Source organism: Epinephelus fuscoguttatus, linkage group LG10, assembly GCF_011397635.1.
Source record: "Epinephelus fuscoguttatus linkage group LG10, E.fuscoguttatus.final_Chr_v1".
NCBI classification, from domain to species: domain Eukaryota; kingdom Metazoa; phylum Chordata; class Actinopteri; order Perciformes; family Serranidae; genus Epinephelus; species Epinephelus fuscoguttatus.
Genome location: NC_064761.1, coordinates 9727432 through 9744132, shown reverse-complemented (window position 1 = coordinate 9744132; position 16701 = coordinate 9727432). Strand labels below are relative to the sequence as shown.

At 39.4% G+C, this 16701-nt stretch overlaps 1 protein-coding gene across 3 annotated transcripts; it reads right to left on the bottom strand.

Moving 5' to 3' along the window:
* Positions 1-8072: 8072 nt before the first annotated feature.
* LOC125895530 (regulator of G-protein signaling 5-like) lies at positions 8073-15121 on the bottom strand. Of its 3 annotated transcripts, none has more exons than XM_049587443.1 (6): positions 14945-15121; positions 14720-14794; positions 14507-14626; positions 12277-12341; positions 10333-10496; positions 8073-9593 (listed from the first exon to the last, which is right to left on the bottom strand). In XM_049587443.1, exons 1-6 carry the CDS (start codon positions 14986-14988, stop codon positions 9354-9356), a joined length of 708 nt encoding a protein of 235 aa, XP_049443400.1. In that variant the 5' UTR covers positions 14989-15121; the 3' UTR covers positions 8073-9353. The 3 variants fall into 3 exon arrangements, with proteins under 3 accessions (XP_049443400.1, XP_049443402.1, XP_049443403.1); XM_049587445.1 differs by having other exon boundaries at positions 14720-14801; positions 14945-15065; XM_049587446.1 differs by lacking the exon at positions 14720-14794 and having other exon boundaries at positions 14945-15120.
* Positions 15122-16701: the final 1580 nt, after the last annotated feature.

The following is a 16701-nucleotide window of genomic DNA, read 5'->3' as shown; positions in this document are numbered from 1 at the left end:
CGACTCACAGCTCAGCTGACAAAATCCTCCGCTCTTCCCCGCAGAAGAACAGCCCGGCAAAGTCAGGGCCGTAGCAACCGGACAGGCAAACTAGGCAATTGCCTAGGGCCCCGAGCTGGAAGGGGGCCCCCAGAGATGGCTGACATTGGTCCATATCAATGACAATATGATGGAACCCCTGTAGACACTGCAACAACGACAACACGTTGGAATCCCCCCTAATGGGCCCCCTACTAGCTGCTGCTTGCGAGTGGCTAAGTGGGGTGACCAGACGTCCCGCATTGTGCGGGACTGCACAGCGTTTCTGTCTCTTTTCACGCGTCAAGCAAATTAAGACCATGTCCCACATGTCCAATAACAGCGCGCGCTGGCCACCTGGCACTCATATGCTGCTGCAGTGGTTTGATTTCCAGTGACATTTCAGGTATTAGCTGAGCGATTGAGTATCTTTTAAGCAGTCAAAGTTATTTCACTTGTAGGTTAGATTTGTTTATATGCTACAGTGATTTGTTTTCCACAGAGCTCTACGGTGCGAGCATTTTACTCGCATTTGCGACTAAAAATAGTTTTGCACAAGCAAAGCAAATCATTCAGGAGCACGCTGTGTGAGTACAGATTTCAACCAGCAGCAGAAACTAAAGGTGAATCCTGCCGGTTGTGGGTTGAACGGGGATCACAGACGCCGTATTCCTGTCAAATACGGCGCAAGATAAGGGCTTACCGGCGACGGAGAAGTCCGGCTCTAAGGTGCCACTTGCCTGGGGCCCCCAGAGTGTCTTGAAACAGCCCTGGGCAAACTCACAGTTCAGCTAGAGGAATCCTCAGCGGGCGTCAACAAAGGAACCCGACGACCACGGCGGCAAAGTCTTCCTACTCCCGTCCGATGCACAAACACACACACACACACACACACACACACACACACACACTAATACGAGCCTCAAAAAACTCTCAGATAATGAGGAACTGTGTGATAGTGTTTAACTATATTTCTTTTAACTGTTAGAGATAGACTCTGTCCATCACAGTGCGCTCTTCCCGGTGCTAGCCAAGGCTATTCAAGAGAAGGCTGAGACACGGGGTCAAACACGGGGGGATTGCACATGTGCAGTGTAACTTGAGCTGCGATGCTGGAGGGTGACAGCAGGGGCGCTAGATAAAAATCGCAGGATCCACTCAGGCGATCAAGGAGCGCGCTTGGTGCGGTCTGCTTGGACCTTTGGACGGCGGCTGCCTGAAGTTGCCGGAATTGCATCTCTGTCATTCTCACCCACAACGCAGGCCACCAGTGACAGTCCAGTAATAAGCTGTGAAAATGACATGCATTTTTTACCTTCAAAATGAACTTAAAATGCACTTATATTCTTTTTAACTGAAATCTCCATTAACTTATTAATATTTATTTGTCTCTATTAAGTGTTGTGAAAACAACCTTAATTTCACTTCATTTCTTATTTATTAGGTCTTTCCTCCTTTTATAAGGCACTACATTTATTTAACCCCTAATTTCCTCACAGGGGCTACGTAGTTATTTCAAGCCAATGTTTTTTTCTAAACCTCATTATGGGCTTTTGTTGCCTAAACCTTAGGAAGTACACCTAAACACAAAGTGTTTAACCAACATTCTAAGTTAATTGTGAAAAACATTGTTTGTGTTTTTAATGAGCAGACATTTTATGTTCCCTATGCAGACTGAATTTTAGTTTGAAATGCATCTATGCAGGTAAGGAGCATGAATTTACATGCCGTGTCTCAACATCCAAAACTGACGCCGGAGGGTACCTAGCATGTCATATTTTGACGTGATGGACTTCGGACCAAGTGTTGGTATTTGAAGAGTTTACAGTAAGAATTTTTTTGTTTGGTGCAGCGTCAGTAGTAATGTGGGCACAGCACCAGACAGTCGTGGTGAAGAGGCAGCTAAAGTGAAGGGCAAGGCTCTTGATTTACCAGTCCATCTACATTCTGACTGTCACCTATGGTCATGAGCTTTGGGTAGTAACCGGAATCAGATGAGGATGTCTCCTGGACGCCTCCTGTGAGAGGTTTTTCAGGCACATCTGGCTGACCAACCCCATTTCATTCTGAAGTCATCAAAAACTAGTGTTTGGGCAGTAACTTCTGCGTCACATAGTGGTTACGGTTACATGATGGCTTCTCATTTGGAATGAAATGAATCTGAATGAAATCATTCGGAATTAAAGTGTTTCCAGGTAGTTTACATGGGAAATATTCATTCTGAATGAGGGTTTACATGGTAGATCAGTTCAATCGCCTTTATTCGGGTCTGCGCAAGGTTTGGGGCAGGGAAGGTTTCTGATTGGATAGGGGGCGGGGCGGATGTTACGTGTTTACGTTTACCAGAAGAAAATACTGTAGTCCTCGCTCCGGATAACAAGATGCTTGACGACGCCGTTCTTAGTGCCTTTTTCGGGCGTGTTTTGCTTATATTCTTGAAGCAGCAGTACAACAACAACCTTGTTCTGCTAATGCTTCGTCTGTTGAGCAGGAGAAGGGAGGTAGAAGACCGTGTTGTGGCGAATGGAAACCGGTGAGTGCAATGAGTCCGACTGCTCTAGCTCAGCCCGTTGCTATGCAGCCCGTTGCTATGCAGCCCATTGCTATGCGCACTATATACGTCATCGCACCAGAAGGGCAAGGAAACGAGCATGCGCAGAAAGACCGGAATGAACTTAAAGAGGAATGAGGGTTTACATGCACACAAAAATTCTTTCATTCGGAATGACAAACGAAAAACCATCCCCTTTAATCGGATTTAATTTTCAATCGGAATGACCATTTTTCAATCGGAATGACCGTTTACATGACCACTTTTAATCGGAATGGCCGTTCATAAGTTCAACATAAGGCGGCAAAAAGTCCAAGCAGGGTGGGTGGGAGTAGTGGTGACTGGTTCCATCAATCACCAACTTTCACCCTTGAATGTGAAGCCAAAACCTAGTATTTTTTCTGAATCTAAACATGTGCTTATGTTGCCTAAACCCAACCACTTGCGTTGACTAAATGTAACTAGAAATTAGGGATTATACATCTCATCAGACCTGGGAACGCCTCAGGATCCCCCAGGAGGAGCTGAAAAACACTGCTGGGGAGAGACGTCTGGAATACCTTGCTCAGCCTGCTGCCTCTGTGACCAGGCCTCAGATAAGCAGATAACAATGGATGGGTGGATTATACGTCACGCCCCTGGTGTATAAAGGCCTTTACTGTGATGTATTTCCTGTTTCCTGATGTCTGCAGGCTAACTTCCCGTGTCACGAACTCTGGTCTTTAAGATCTGATTCTAAAACCAACTTCAACTGGTTGTAAAGTAGCTTGATCACACTTTCATATGTAGCCATAGCTTCCATTCATCCTAACATCTGCTCCTTTTAAGGAAAACTGTCATTTGAGACAATGTTTTTCTTTAAACTTTGACTTACTTAAACACAGATTGAGCAGTTCATCCGTCACTCATAACGATTAATTTAAACCTCAACCAAAAAGTTCCCATCAAGTGTTCATCATTGTGCATGAGTGGGCTGGATGTTTAATTCATGAACAGATGGATGGGCCTTCGTGCGTCACATGATGCACTGACAAACCTTTTTTTATATCTGTAATGAGAGCTATTGGAAATAGGGAGTAGAGGCTTTGTTAGCTATGATAATTATAATTATTACCATAATGATGCCTGGTCTCAATATGAAGTCATGCTCGAAGTTCAGATAGGTTGTCAATAACACTGGAGCAGAAATAGAAATAATTTCACGACTCACAGAGGACTTTAATTAAAAATAAGGAGCATGTGATATGACCTGTCAGGTGCACACGTTTCTTAAACGTGATCGCTTAAATGTGAGTTTTCCCATGCTCAGTAGGAAGCGGATAATTGAGGCCGTCTTCATGTCGGTCCTGGATTTGGGTGACATCATCTATAGACACGACCCTGCCTCCACTCTTAAACCCCTTGATTCAGTTTATCACTTGGCCCTGAGATTTCTCAAGATTAAATAAAGGTTGAATGAATGAATATTTTCTCTGCCAGAGAAGCTCTCTGCTCCAGTACGGAACCTGGCTGCTCCTTCTCTTTCCCTCCATTCCTGTAGGACAAGAAGGAGAGGGAGCTTCTGCGGCTGCAGCAAAAGAAACAGAAGATAATATCAGTCAATCAATATATTATCAAAAATATATGTTGGATTTATATTCTAAATAAATATTAATTAAATTAATTAAGCGTAGAGTGACCTGTCAGGCTCAGAATGAGACTGAAAACTCTAATTCAGTTCAAAACAGGAAGTAGTGTGACATGTTTCAACCTGGTCGGGTGTACTTAGTATCTGATTTCAACACTGAAGTCTAATTCTCATGTCTTGTCTTTTATCAACAGTCTGGTTTGTTTTGACCCCAAAGATCAGCTGAACCAGTATTTTTTCATAATAACAATCAAATGACAATGCGTAATGTGAAAGTCAATTAAAATCGCAAACCCGCAAGAATTATCACCCAGCTCTGCAGTTCTACAGTTTTACAGCCTGCAGTGTAACTGTTTAGTTGCTCTTATCGTCTGGCTGAAGCAGGCAGCTGTGTCAGAGAAAAAACTAACTCCACTTTCTTCAGATAATTACCAACTTTTTTAAGTGTTACCAGGTAGCATACAGAGTATGAGAGCTAGACATTTCCCCTGTGAAGCTGCTGGAGACCAAAACAAAGCTATAAGTGAATGACTATTGGACTGAAATACACCAGGTGCCAGAAACACAACTTTAAATGATTATTGCTCCATTTGTAACTCCAACCCAAAATGGGATTTGTTTTTCTCTCCTCTTTGTTGCTGAAGGCCCCCTCACATGGCCCTCCTTACTATTCCCACACTCTCATTCATTTGAGATGACGGATAAGAATTCACACAAGCACTCCAGCCCCACTGGATTTATCACCTTCTTGTATACTCCTATATTTCAAGCTGTGGAATCCAACTGAGGCTGATACACAGCAGTATGTCAGACAGAAATGAGAGTGTGTGTCTGTGCAGGCATGAGCATTTAAGTATTCATACCCTTTTATGTATGCATGACTCTTCCTAAGGAGGATTTTTTTCTTAAAAAAAAAAAAAAAAAATAGCACGGTTGTCACTACAATCTTCCTCTCAAAGGATAAATTAATCAGCAACTAAGGACGTTTTCAGACGGATCCCATTTTAGGCCTGCATGGAAAAACTCAGTGCAGTACTAATCCATTTTGAGGCGCCTGTGTAAGGATGTCGGTGAATTATTAACCCAAGCACTTTTGCAAATTATGCTTCTAAAAAAAAAAAAAGCATCCAAGCATTTTTATTCTATTTCTGTGCCTCTTACTAAGCAGCAAAGCAGGCAGACAGAATTAACAGAGAGTAAATATTTAGGCATGTTTGCCCTCTCCCGTCTATAAAAGTTAGATTTACAGAAGATTAGATTTAAGCAAGCTTATTTACTCTATAGTACGTCATGGTCCCAAACATGATGCCCTTAAATAGGCATGGAGTTAGGCTGCAAGTGTGAATACAGCTGCAGTAAACAGCCTTAAATTCATGGAGGTAAATCGAAACAAATACGCCCTCAGGGCTCATAGTTAAGAGGCCTAAACTATGAGGACAAATCAGAATGTTTTGTGGAAGTGAATTAGGTTTTGGAAGATTGGAGGTCAGCTTCTGAAGGTCAGCTCTAATCTCAAAAAGGTTTTTAAAGTTTAAAACTACAAGCAAAACTTTTCTGGTCAGATGACAAGTCAAACAAAATAGAAGTTATTTTCAACAAAAGAGGTGCTACTATAGAAAGGGTTGGATTTTAATTGTGTCGTAATATAATTTTTCTTTAAAAAAAGAAACTTCCTCTCTTGTGTGCTAACTGTCTTCTGGTGATCATTAGATAATGATTCTGATGTGGCAATCAGTTATAATCTGCAGACATCAGACAATCACTGCTGGAGGTTACAGCAGGTGCCTTATGTCTGCTCATTAAAAATGATTACTGTGTGATTATGAAGGGACAGTGAATCATATAATGAAAGGTCATTAAAAGTTTCTCTGCACATCTCTTACACACTATAAACAAGAATCTACTGGTTCAACTCAAATGACTTAAGGTAACAGTTTTCATGCATCTTTATAAGTAGTTCCAACTCCAACCTTACTGAGTAAATTCTATGAGTCTTTTATAATCCAACAAACTCTACTAAATTAGTAGGATCAACACAATTGGCTTTGACCTCAAAACGCTTAATTAAGCTGAATCAACTTAATATTTATCCAAACATTGTGGTGATGTTTAGTGGTCAAATTATTTAAGATATTCTAACTTGTATATTTTAGTTCTGTCCAACTCAAAAATGTCAAATGTTTTTGAATTTGACAGAGTGCTTTAAATAAGCTGTCAACTGATTAAAACACTTTAATGTAACAAACATGTCTTTCTGTGATAAACTTCTTTATTTCAAGTGTTATCCACAAACCTCATAAATATATTTTAGAGGGCAAGAAACAAACCAGAATTACTGCCTCAGTCAGGTATTGCAGTTTTTCCATCCATGTCTGTCGAAACTCATATGTAGTAAAGACTTTGAAGGAATTTAAGAAGGTATTAAGTGTATCTCTGGCAAAATGGAAGTTATCACTTAATTGACATGCATGATTTAATATCAGCAAAACCACTGTCCTTGTGGTGGACTACCAGAGGGACATGAGAGAATAAAAAACTGCTGCCATGATAAACAATGCTTTAAATATGGATGTTCTAAAACGTGGATGCTTCACTAACATCTTCAGCCCGGCTGGACATAAGATCTATACAATCAGCACAGTTTAAAGGTGGACAGGGGAGCAAGGAGTAAAATTGACATTTGGTCTTTTGGATATAAAATGCAATCACCTTATACTTTTATCTCACACCATGTCCTAACTGGATGTGACGCGAATGAGTGTCTGTGACTAAATCAGTTTGATTGCATTGTTTTCCAAAACTACAAGCAGGAGATGCAGCATGTTGCCATTTGCAAGACTTTTGTCGGATGCCCCGTTTTCCATTTAATTCCTGTCGCTCATGTTGGAAGTGCCGCAGTGGATGAGGAATAGCTGGATCATGAGATTGAAATAAAGAGTTATCTTTATGATACCACCTCATTTCACCACAAAAACCTAACTAAGTCGACATCTGGCTGGGGGGAGATCACAAGGGTGTGTGGGATGCTCAGCAGAGCTTGCTAGTAACGTAGCTTATTTTAGAAGGTTGAGATGGTGGTTTGATACAGTATGATAGCTACAACAGTGATATCTATAAGTTACCCACAATACTATTGTTGTGAATATGAATAATACGGAAGTACGTACTCAACCATCATTTCAGTGGTTACTCTGAGACCACAGCTGTTAGGTAAGTGGGTTTTTTTACATGATGTGACATGACGCGGTACAACAGTCAGATGCTCGCTTGCTGTTAGGAGTTTTGTGAGGTCACAGTGACCTCTGACCACCAAAATCTTATCAGTTCATTCTTGAGTCCAAGTGGATGTTTGTGCTTAATTTGAGGAAACTGCCTCATGGTGTTCCTGGGATTGCATTCACAAGAATGGGACAATTAAACAGACGGATGGTCATCCCGACAACGTAATGCCTGCAGCCATGGCTGTCACTGGTGTGGAGGCTTAAAACTCTTGTTGAAATTGGCCAATAAATGTCTTACAATCTCGGCATAACTGGCTTTATTTTGAGATAATTAGCTTGAGAAGGAAAGCTTGATGTCGATAATTAAATCAGAAATCACATGAAATTTCTAGACACAAAAAATTACCTTTTGATCAACATATATCTCACAGTAATAATGGCCTTCCCTGATGGTGTGTATGAACCTACTCTATGGATTTGTGTTGAATTAAATCACACTGGTGTACAAATCTGGAGCTGATGAAACACATGAACCTTATTTAGCCATGTACTTAGCATGGCTAAATAATTGTTTATGTGACATTTATGAAAAGGTTCAAGTTCACATTATCCAACACAGTATTTTATCGACGAACAGTCACAGATATGACATAAATAGGACAACAGCATAATTTAATAAATATCTTCACATAGTATTGAGTTTTCTGTTATTCACAGTTTACATTTTGAACACCAAACACCAAAATATATTCAATTAGAATGAACATTTAATTAAGTACCCTGCACAAATTACAGTCATAAAGATTTGACCAAAGCAGCCTGACTAACAGAGGAGCTTTTAGAAATGGATCCATTGAGTCACAGTTTGACCTTGTCTCCTACTGCTCAGTAACTACAGAAATGCAGCAGAAATCAATACTGCAACATTAAAGCGTGCTTAAAATTCCAACTAGAAATAGACAAAGCCAACATTTACACAGTGCAGGGATCGTTTCAAGATTTTTGTACAGCACAGCTAGTTGTTACTATGGTTACACTTTGAGAAACACAGCAGGGTTTGATCAATAACGTACATACTTTAAGGTGATGAGAACATGGACATTAATATCATCCATCTGCTGCTGTGCGAATGTGTGATGGTAGCAAGAAGAAAACTGGGAAAACTAATGGATAAGTAACACTACATTGTATATCTAATACAACATGATGGAAAATAACCACACTGGGTCTAACGAACTGCAGCCAAACATCACTACACAGCACACGATTACATGACAGTCCATTTAATGTAAGTTAGTTCCAAAAACTAAACATGCCCACTTCATTTGTGCTGGGTTACTTATCGTCATCATAATTACACACAGGTATTTGTAAACACTGATAGGTTACAGTCATCCTTACATTCTTATAAAGAAAAGATACATTACAGTGACAACAGGTTCCACAGACACTGGGGTTGTTTGAAGGTGTGTCTGTTGGGTGGAGATGTCTTAATATAGTTTTTTGTTGTCAGTATCAATATATCCTAGCCATGAGTTGGAGAACAGGTTGTGTTTTGATTTGTGAAACCAGAAGCAAACATTTAAACAGTCTCTGTATTTATATTTTACGTTAAAATATTACATATTTGATCAGTCAGCAACAATTTTGATTTGGACAATATACAATAGCTCATGGTGAATGCAGAAATGGGAAACAAATAAAATCATTTTTGGGTATATGCACCAATGAACATACAGAAGCCACTTCAAACATAGGCCACTACCAAAGACACCCAGGAATTAACAACACATAAAAGTATTGAAAAAGAAATTAACTCTTGACCACATGTCACATTAATGTCACCTTCCAAACCACTGGTTTCTCTATTCTATAATTATATTCTACATTTTCAGTCTTCGGCACCTTCCTCTAGTCTTCCATGTTGACTGGCTCTTTAGGCACCACCAGTTAATATCTGCTTGGTCTGGGCATAGTTACAGTTTTTCTTCTTCTCATCAGCATCAGTGGACTGTGTCAGTGACAGATTCTGGATTAGTTTGGATTTGAGGAAGCGCCTGTAGGAGTCTTTCTCCATTAAGGTGTAGATCGTCTTCTGAGCCACATTGAAACAAGACGGGCAGGCATTCTGGACGTTCTGCCTCGTTTCTTCTCTGGTTGCTGCATCCAAGTTGACCTTGAATTACAAGAAATGAGAAGGTTAAAACACTAAAACTATGTTTATATTTCAAGAGTGTGACACTGTAATTTTCATGGAAGAAGACAAGGAAGTTACTCAGAAAAGAATATTAACTTTTATTGCTCCACTTACAAAAAAAAAAAACCCTGAATGCATCAATTTCAAAAAATAAAAGTTGTAAGGACTTGATATGAAGAGACAATAAAATGAAACAAGCTTGGGTAAAATAAAATAAAAAAATACACCCTTTGAACTATTCTCTGTTTATTTATTTTTCCATTTTATTTCCATTAGCAGTAATCCCAAAGGACTGAACTGTGTGTGCCAAATATCCTTCATCCATGCTAAGCACCCAGCTTCCCAGGATAATAATAAAACCATAGAGCTTTAGCCTTTCATCAGGAAAGTGACTAAATGGTTATATAGTATAGCTGTGTTGTCAGTGAGCATATTCAAAGCTTTGCTGTCACAATCAACTGCAAGTATTCACTTTATTGAAGGAGAATGTGCCATCACATCAATAAGATTTCCAGTAAAGCCTCTGGAGTGTGATTTATGCTTTGAAACAATGTCAACTTTTTTCCCACCTTTTGCTTTTCTTAGCCTCTCTTTCTATAGTCCTGCCTGGCATGTTTTGTCTTCCACATTTTCCACCTTTTTAACTTTTTCAATGCTTTATCTACTGTTAAGTTTTATGTCACTGGTGTTACTGTTTGTTTCAGATCAAAGTCATTACCTCATTAGGAGCATCTGCCTCCACATGTTGTTGGTAGAGCGTTTTGGCTTTGGTTGCCATCTCGGATGGTGTGGACTTCTTGTAGTCTTCACAGGCGACCCAGAAGTCTAAGTTCTCCTCGCTGAACTCTGACTTAAGGAAGTGACCAAAGACCTTACGACCCTCTGAGAAAAATACACAACAGAAACAGAAAAGTGTTTCTATTTAATATCCAGTTCACCTACAGACAGGAGTGCACACATTGACAAGGCTGATTCATGCTGCATTTAAGTATCATTAACAGAGGGTAATATATGTCATGACATATTCATGCTCATTTAAAGGAATATGAAAATGCAGTCTTAACACATGTCCAAGGTAATCACCTGGGGTCTAAATCTGACAAGACTTGTAATTAATGATCAGCAAAAGTAGTCACACTGGTGATTTCAGGTACCAAACTTGCCAAAAGCTAGCAAAAAATGCTACCTTGGCCCAATGTATAGGCCAAACAGTATATTGGCTAAAATTAGCTTCCAATTAAGAGGGCACTAAATCTTTAACACACTCATTGTGGAACATGAGTGTAATTACAGCATACAATGTCAAAAAAGTGGTGCATTATGATGTATTTTAGGCTTAAAAAGGACTTGTTTCACAGGAGCTGCTTTACAGCACCTAACTGAAACAGGTAGTTGTTCTCCCCTCGCTAATGGAGCTAAAGACATGGCAATTAAAAGTTGTTAAAAGTGAGCAAAAGATGAAAAAGTCAATTCAAGTGTATTCATCTTCCTAAGAGAAAATAAGCAGTCATCATCCGAAGGCAGGAAGCATGAAAAAAGCAGAATTACACTTTGAGTATAGAGTTGTTACTTTTTACAAAAACAACAATAATAAATCTTCACAGCCATAATTGCATCTTATCTTTTTGGATACACAAAGCCAAGTATTTTCCATCTACGCACTTAATGGAAAAGCACAGCATAGCGTAGTTACATTTTTTTTTTTTTTTATCAGATAATTAACTGATGCAGCGCCTCTGCTCTCAAATCCTGCATGACTTAGAGGACAGATCAGATGGTTGAGATCAATAAGGCCACAATAAAATAAACAAAAGAATATGGGACCAATGAGAGCTGACAGATGAAGTAGGGAAGGCAGAAGGAGGACATGATCATGTTAGAGGTCAGTGGATGAGGTCATGGAACAGACTAAGTCAGAATGCAGCTGGTTCCTGAAAAGGCCATTGCTCCCGTTTGGTATCCACGCACTCACACAGAGTAATTCTCAGTGGGCTTATGCACACTCACACTCACACAGACACATACACACTCTGCACTGGTCAGTGCGCCCTGAGGGGCCATTGAGTAGTGCCGCGAGACACGTAGCAGATGACCAGAGCATGAGAATGCGTCGGAGAGTGCCTGTGTATGTGTGTGTGTGTGCAAATATGTGTGCTTAATTTTAGTATTTATGTCACCCAGCCAAATTTTCTTAATTTTTGTTTAACATTATGATCAAAGCTACATTAGACTACTTATTATTAGGACTGGTCAAAAGTCAACACACCTTCTGTACTACAGTTATTTTATTCTCATTTTGTGCTTTACAAAGAGAGAAGAAAGAGACTAAGCATCACTTCTGAGATTGCTAAAACCTTACTGGCAACCATTAATGAGGAATGTGAAGGTCAGGGCCTTGTCTGATAATATTCCCATGATTACAACACAATCTTGTCACATGAGAATGAACATGTTTAGAGTTTTTTAGTAAACCCTGAGAGAGATTCTGCTGGAAGACTCATGAGTCAAGCATCTGCCTGATGTTATTGTCAGTACTATAAGTTTATGGTATATCAGAATCAAAGTCCTTTGGGCTCACTTTGGATTTGAATGCAGCCTTATTAGGACTTGTTCCAATTCAAGTTCAGCATGTTTAGGTGTGACACAAAAACCTAATACTTACTTTGACTGCTCATCACATAGCTGAAAGACTCCTTCCATTTTTCCACCTCAGCTTGAGTAGGCATCCTGGAACACAGATAAACAGCTTTTTAAGTAAGGTGCCACAGACTTTCTCAGTGAGACGTGTTGAAGAAAAATTGCAATATGCATACAAATATTCACATGTAAACTATACAGTAGATCACGCAAATTTGTGGTGGAGATGTTTCTGATCCGGTATTATTTTGTATCTTATGCCAAAGAAATATAAAATATTAAGAATTCCTTACATGTCCACTAAACACGTAACTCTAGAAACACAAGAAAAAAGTCGTCATATGTCGACAGTGTTCTTGTAAATTAGGTATCAATATAATCCACAAAGATGAACTATTTGTGTACATTTTGGATTTTGTCACCATGCTTCCACCCTCCATTGGTTAGCCATGCTATTTTAATGAAAGGAGACCATGTTTCAAAAATTAAGATTTCTTGGTGGATCAGACATGCTGACTCTTGTTCACTCCACAGCTCCACCAGTTTCTCGTCCTTTTCCACTGTACAAAATATTTGTTTTCCTTCTTGTGCCTATTCAGTGTCCCCTCCATGTTTACTGTCAACCTGGTTTGCTGCTTCCTGTTTGGTGCCAGAGGCGAGAGCACACCAATTGGCTGTTGGCAATGCTTCATGTCATTGTGCTTCAGTATTGGCATGAGCCAAAGCTAAAAACTAACAATAATATAAAACATGTTTGATTCTGTTGGAACATCAGTGACCACCTACCAAATGTTTGAGATCACAGGAGTGTGCACCAACTGAGGTAAAACTCTCAGGATTTTACTTCCACATTGGAAATTTGCCTGCCTGTATGGAGGTTTTCTTTTTTTTCTATATGAATACAGCTCATCCAGATCCCAATTGCACTAATGAATGGATCAATAATGGCAGCAAATCAAATCACATGATGCGTCATCTGGCATTTACATTTCAAAACCTGCTGTTCAATAAAAGCCCCTTAAGGATGTCATCACCTGAATAATTATTAACATCTAAACCCAGCTAGAAAAAAGACTAATGTATATGCGTATACATCAGCTGAATAATGCATGTCACAGGTGATCACAGCATGTCTTTGTTTTGTGAATTACTTAATGACACTGCTGCGACAACTGCAGGAAAACTGAATATTGATTATAACAGTCTCTGAATGGGTTATATATTACTGAAAAGGAAAGGTCAATTTGAGTGTCATGGTCATAAAGAAGGGAGGGAACACAGCCTGAGGGCGGGCCATTTATGCCCAACACAAAACATAATGTTCTTCGGCAAATGGAATTCAATTTCAAAATCAATACTCTAATGTAGTAATTATGTCAGACTAATATGAACAGTAAGGGCTTTATAGATTTTATCCATGGTAACACAAACCCACCTGCAATACAATTACACACATGAAAAGAGACGCAAGCGGTTGTCAAAACAAAATAAAGTGCCACTGAACCAAATAACAAATTAAGCAGGAAATTATCTATTTCCATTTTCAACTCAGTGCGTCAGTGCAAGCTCTCTTTCCACATCAACCCATTCATTTCTCCTCATCACCCCTTCATCTCTCTCCAAACAAACCACACACAACTGAAAGGAATCAATGTCATACTGTAGTTTGACCTGCCGGTAGTGTCCTCTTTGACCTTATGGAAACTAAGTCTTAAGATTAAAGCTCCAAGTCATTAGAGTTAAAGTCAACACCCAGTTGTAAATCATTTTTGATTTTGTAAAAAATCATTTAGGGATTATGTGTCTAAACCTTTGCCCATGAAAAAGCAATTTTTGGACATAATCAAGGTCAATAAAAAAATAGTTACATCAATAAAAAAAAAACAACTAACCTCTAATTCTGAATATCCATGTTCCCACCAGCAGTTGGGGCTGAATAAATTAAACATATTTATCATAAAACAGAATTTCTTTCTTTTCTTTAACTGGTGAGATTTATTCTTTGCTATCACAGCCACCACCATCATATTTCCCCCCTGTGCGGTGCTTCCTGATGAAAATGCAGTTTATGAATCCCTTTTAATGCAACATGTTACTCTCTCAGCAGACATGAATGGAGGAGTTTCTGCTTTGATCATAATCACTGTGATAGTGGTTCAAATTAATTCTTTAATTGCTGGAAGAGTAGCTCGATGTGACATCTGAGGAATATGAACACAAAGGAATATTTTAAAGCATCAATAAATTGAACTAACTTTGCAGAAGCAGAAGCAGCAGCCACAGCATCAGCCTTCTCTTTTATCTGCTTCTGATCTGTTGCCTGGGGCTCAGGCTTCTGGAGTAAGAAGCTTATTTTATGTTTGATGTCTTTGGCACTGTGGAAAGGCAGATGAGAGGACAGTCAGTGAAATGCATTGAAGAAGATTTCAGTCAGTTTGTTTTATATCAATAATATGTGGACAACTGACCTGCTTGAATAAAGATCTGTTTTATGTAAACAAGTGGAGAGCAACTGGTTCCTCATTTTCTTCACTGAACTCCTGCTGTTAACTCATTTACAAGTTTAAAATAACACATGCTTTACTTTCAGTTAAATATTGTCAGATATTCTAAGGCTATATTCTTCTGTTTTATTTTAGCAGGAACATAACAACACTTCTATCCACCAGTTCTTAAAGCTAAATTGGTCTTACCTTTTTAAGCATGTTGCAGGAAGGGTTGCAAGTCCTCTACACATGTTGGAATGTTACAGATCCCAATTATGTGCTGTTGTTGTAAATAATGACAGTACTGGAAGCAACAGTGTGCTTGCTAGCCGCAGGGCTTTCAGTGTTAGACAGCAGGCTGTTAGTATCTCCACCCCCAGCAGTGGTTTTATACCTCCAGAGTGCTCACTGACTCACAACTGACCAATCACATTGGGCAGGGAGGGAGAGAGGAAAAAAAATAGAGACGGAGAGAGGGAGAGCAACTGGGGGAAATTTACAGCAGATGGGATCGTAAGTAACCAAAACAAAAGGTGTTTTCCTTCTGTGGAATGTCTCCCCGCTGTGGAAAAACACAAAGAGCTTCATCAATTTGAGCAAAAATTAAATCCAGGCACGAATACTGTCATCAGTGCTGTGACTGTATGATGAAGGAGGTATTTGTGGGAAAGTGTTGTCATTTGTTTTTATTGGTGGACCCAGTTTTCCTTCACATGCAGCAGTGAGAGTTAAAAGTCTTGCCCCTCATTAAAACCATCTGGTTTCATTTATACATACTCATTGTATATTATATACAACTGTATTTGTTATAGTATTCAGGGGTTTTTTTGTGTTTGTTTTTTTTTTTTTTTTTTTTTTTTTGCTTTGCAGTAAGGAGGCATATTGCAACACATGTTCTGATTTACATGAACTCAAAATTCAACTTTAATAAGGTTGCCAATTAAACCTCACAAAAAAAAGATTTTTTTAAAAGGTACTTTTTATCTCAATCTCGTGGAACTGTCTTACTACCTATGTAATATGTACTAATAGTCACTGTTTTTGCAGCTACTCTGGTATACAAAAAACAGTATAGAATGCATACTGTTAGGGACAACAGAGTCTTGTTTTGCTCTCCTGAGGCTGTGTCACCACCATCTGTAACTTATTTTACATGCGCAGCTACAAGTAGCTCATCCATGTTTGCACAGAATTAGTTTGTAGTATGGAAACAGGACACAGCTCATATATTGTAGCCTGGTAAGACCATCCTGATATCGTGAGCTCAACATTCTGTTTCGCTCTCTGTATCACTTTGGCCCTGCTGCTTGCCCAAATACTTTCCAGAAATTAAAATCCAAAGGGGGCCAATCAGGGATCCGCACCGTAGTTGACAGCATAAGCAGCCATCAGGAACTGTGCTGTATGATGTAAAATGCAGGCCGCAGCTTGCAGAACTGATGGCGGTTCCTGCTAGGTAGTAAACACAGCAATAAGTGAAGTCAGTAGAGTCAATAACAACAATTAAACAAGAACAAGAGCATGCACTTGTGGAGTTTCTCAAAGGAAAATACATTTTTTGTCATTCTTTAGACTGGATTTAGCAAAAGCTTAATTTTTCAACTGACTCCACTGGTGATGAAGATGTTTATCACCAACATTGTTTGTTAAGCTGATTGACTGAGGAAGTTTGTCCATCAAGGCAAGTGCTCCCACCTTCTGAAAGTGTTTGGAAGTGGGGCCAGACTGATACAGGTCATCAGGATAGTCTTCCTACGCTACCCTATGTTGTGGCAAAAGTGCACTGTCGTGCAGTGTGTTCAAGCTGATGGTGGAGTATTTTGTATTTCTGCATTTCTGTTGTTGAATGTGCATGACAAACATCAGTCCAAAATATCCTGTAACTTTTAGGGTCTGATATGTGTCTATATCAATTATCATATAATCTATATCCAAATCCAACCAAGGGGAGGAAGTGGAACCCA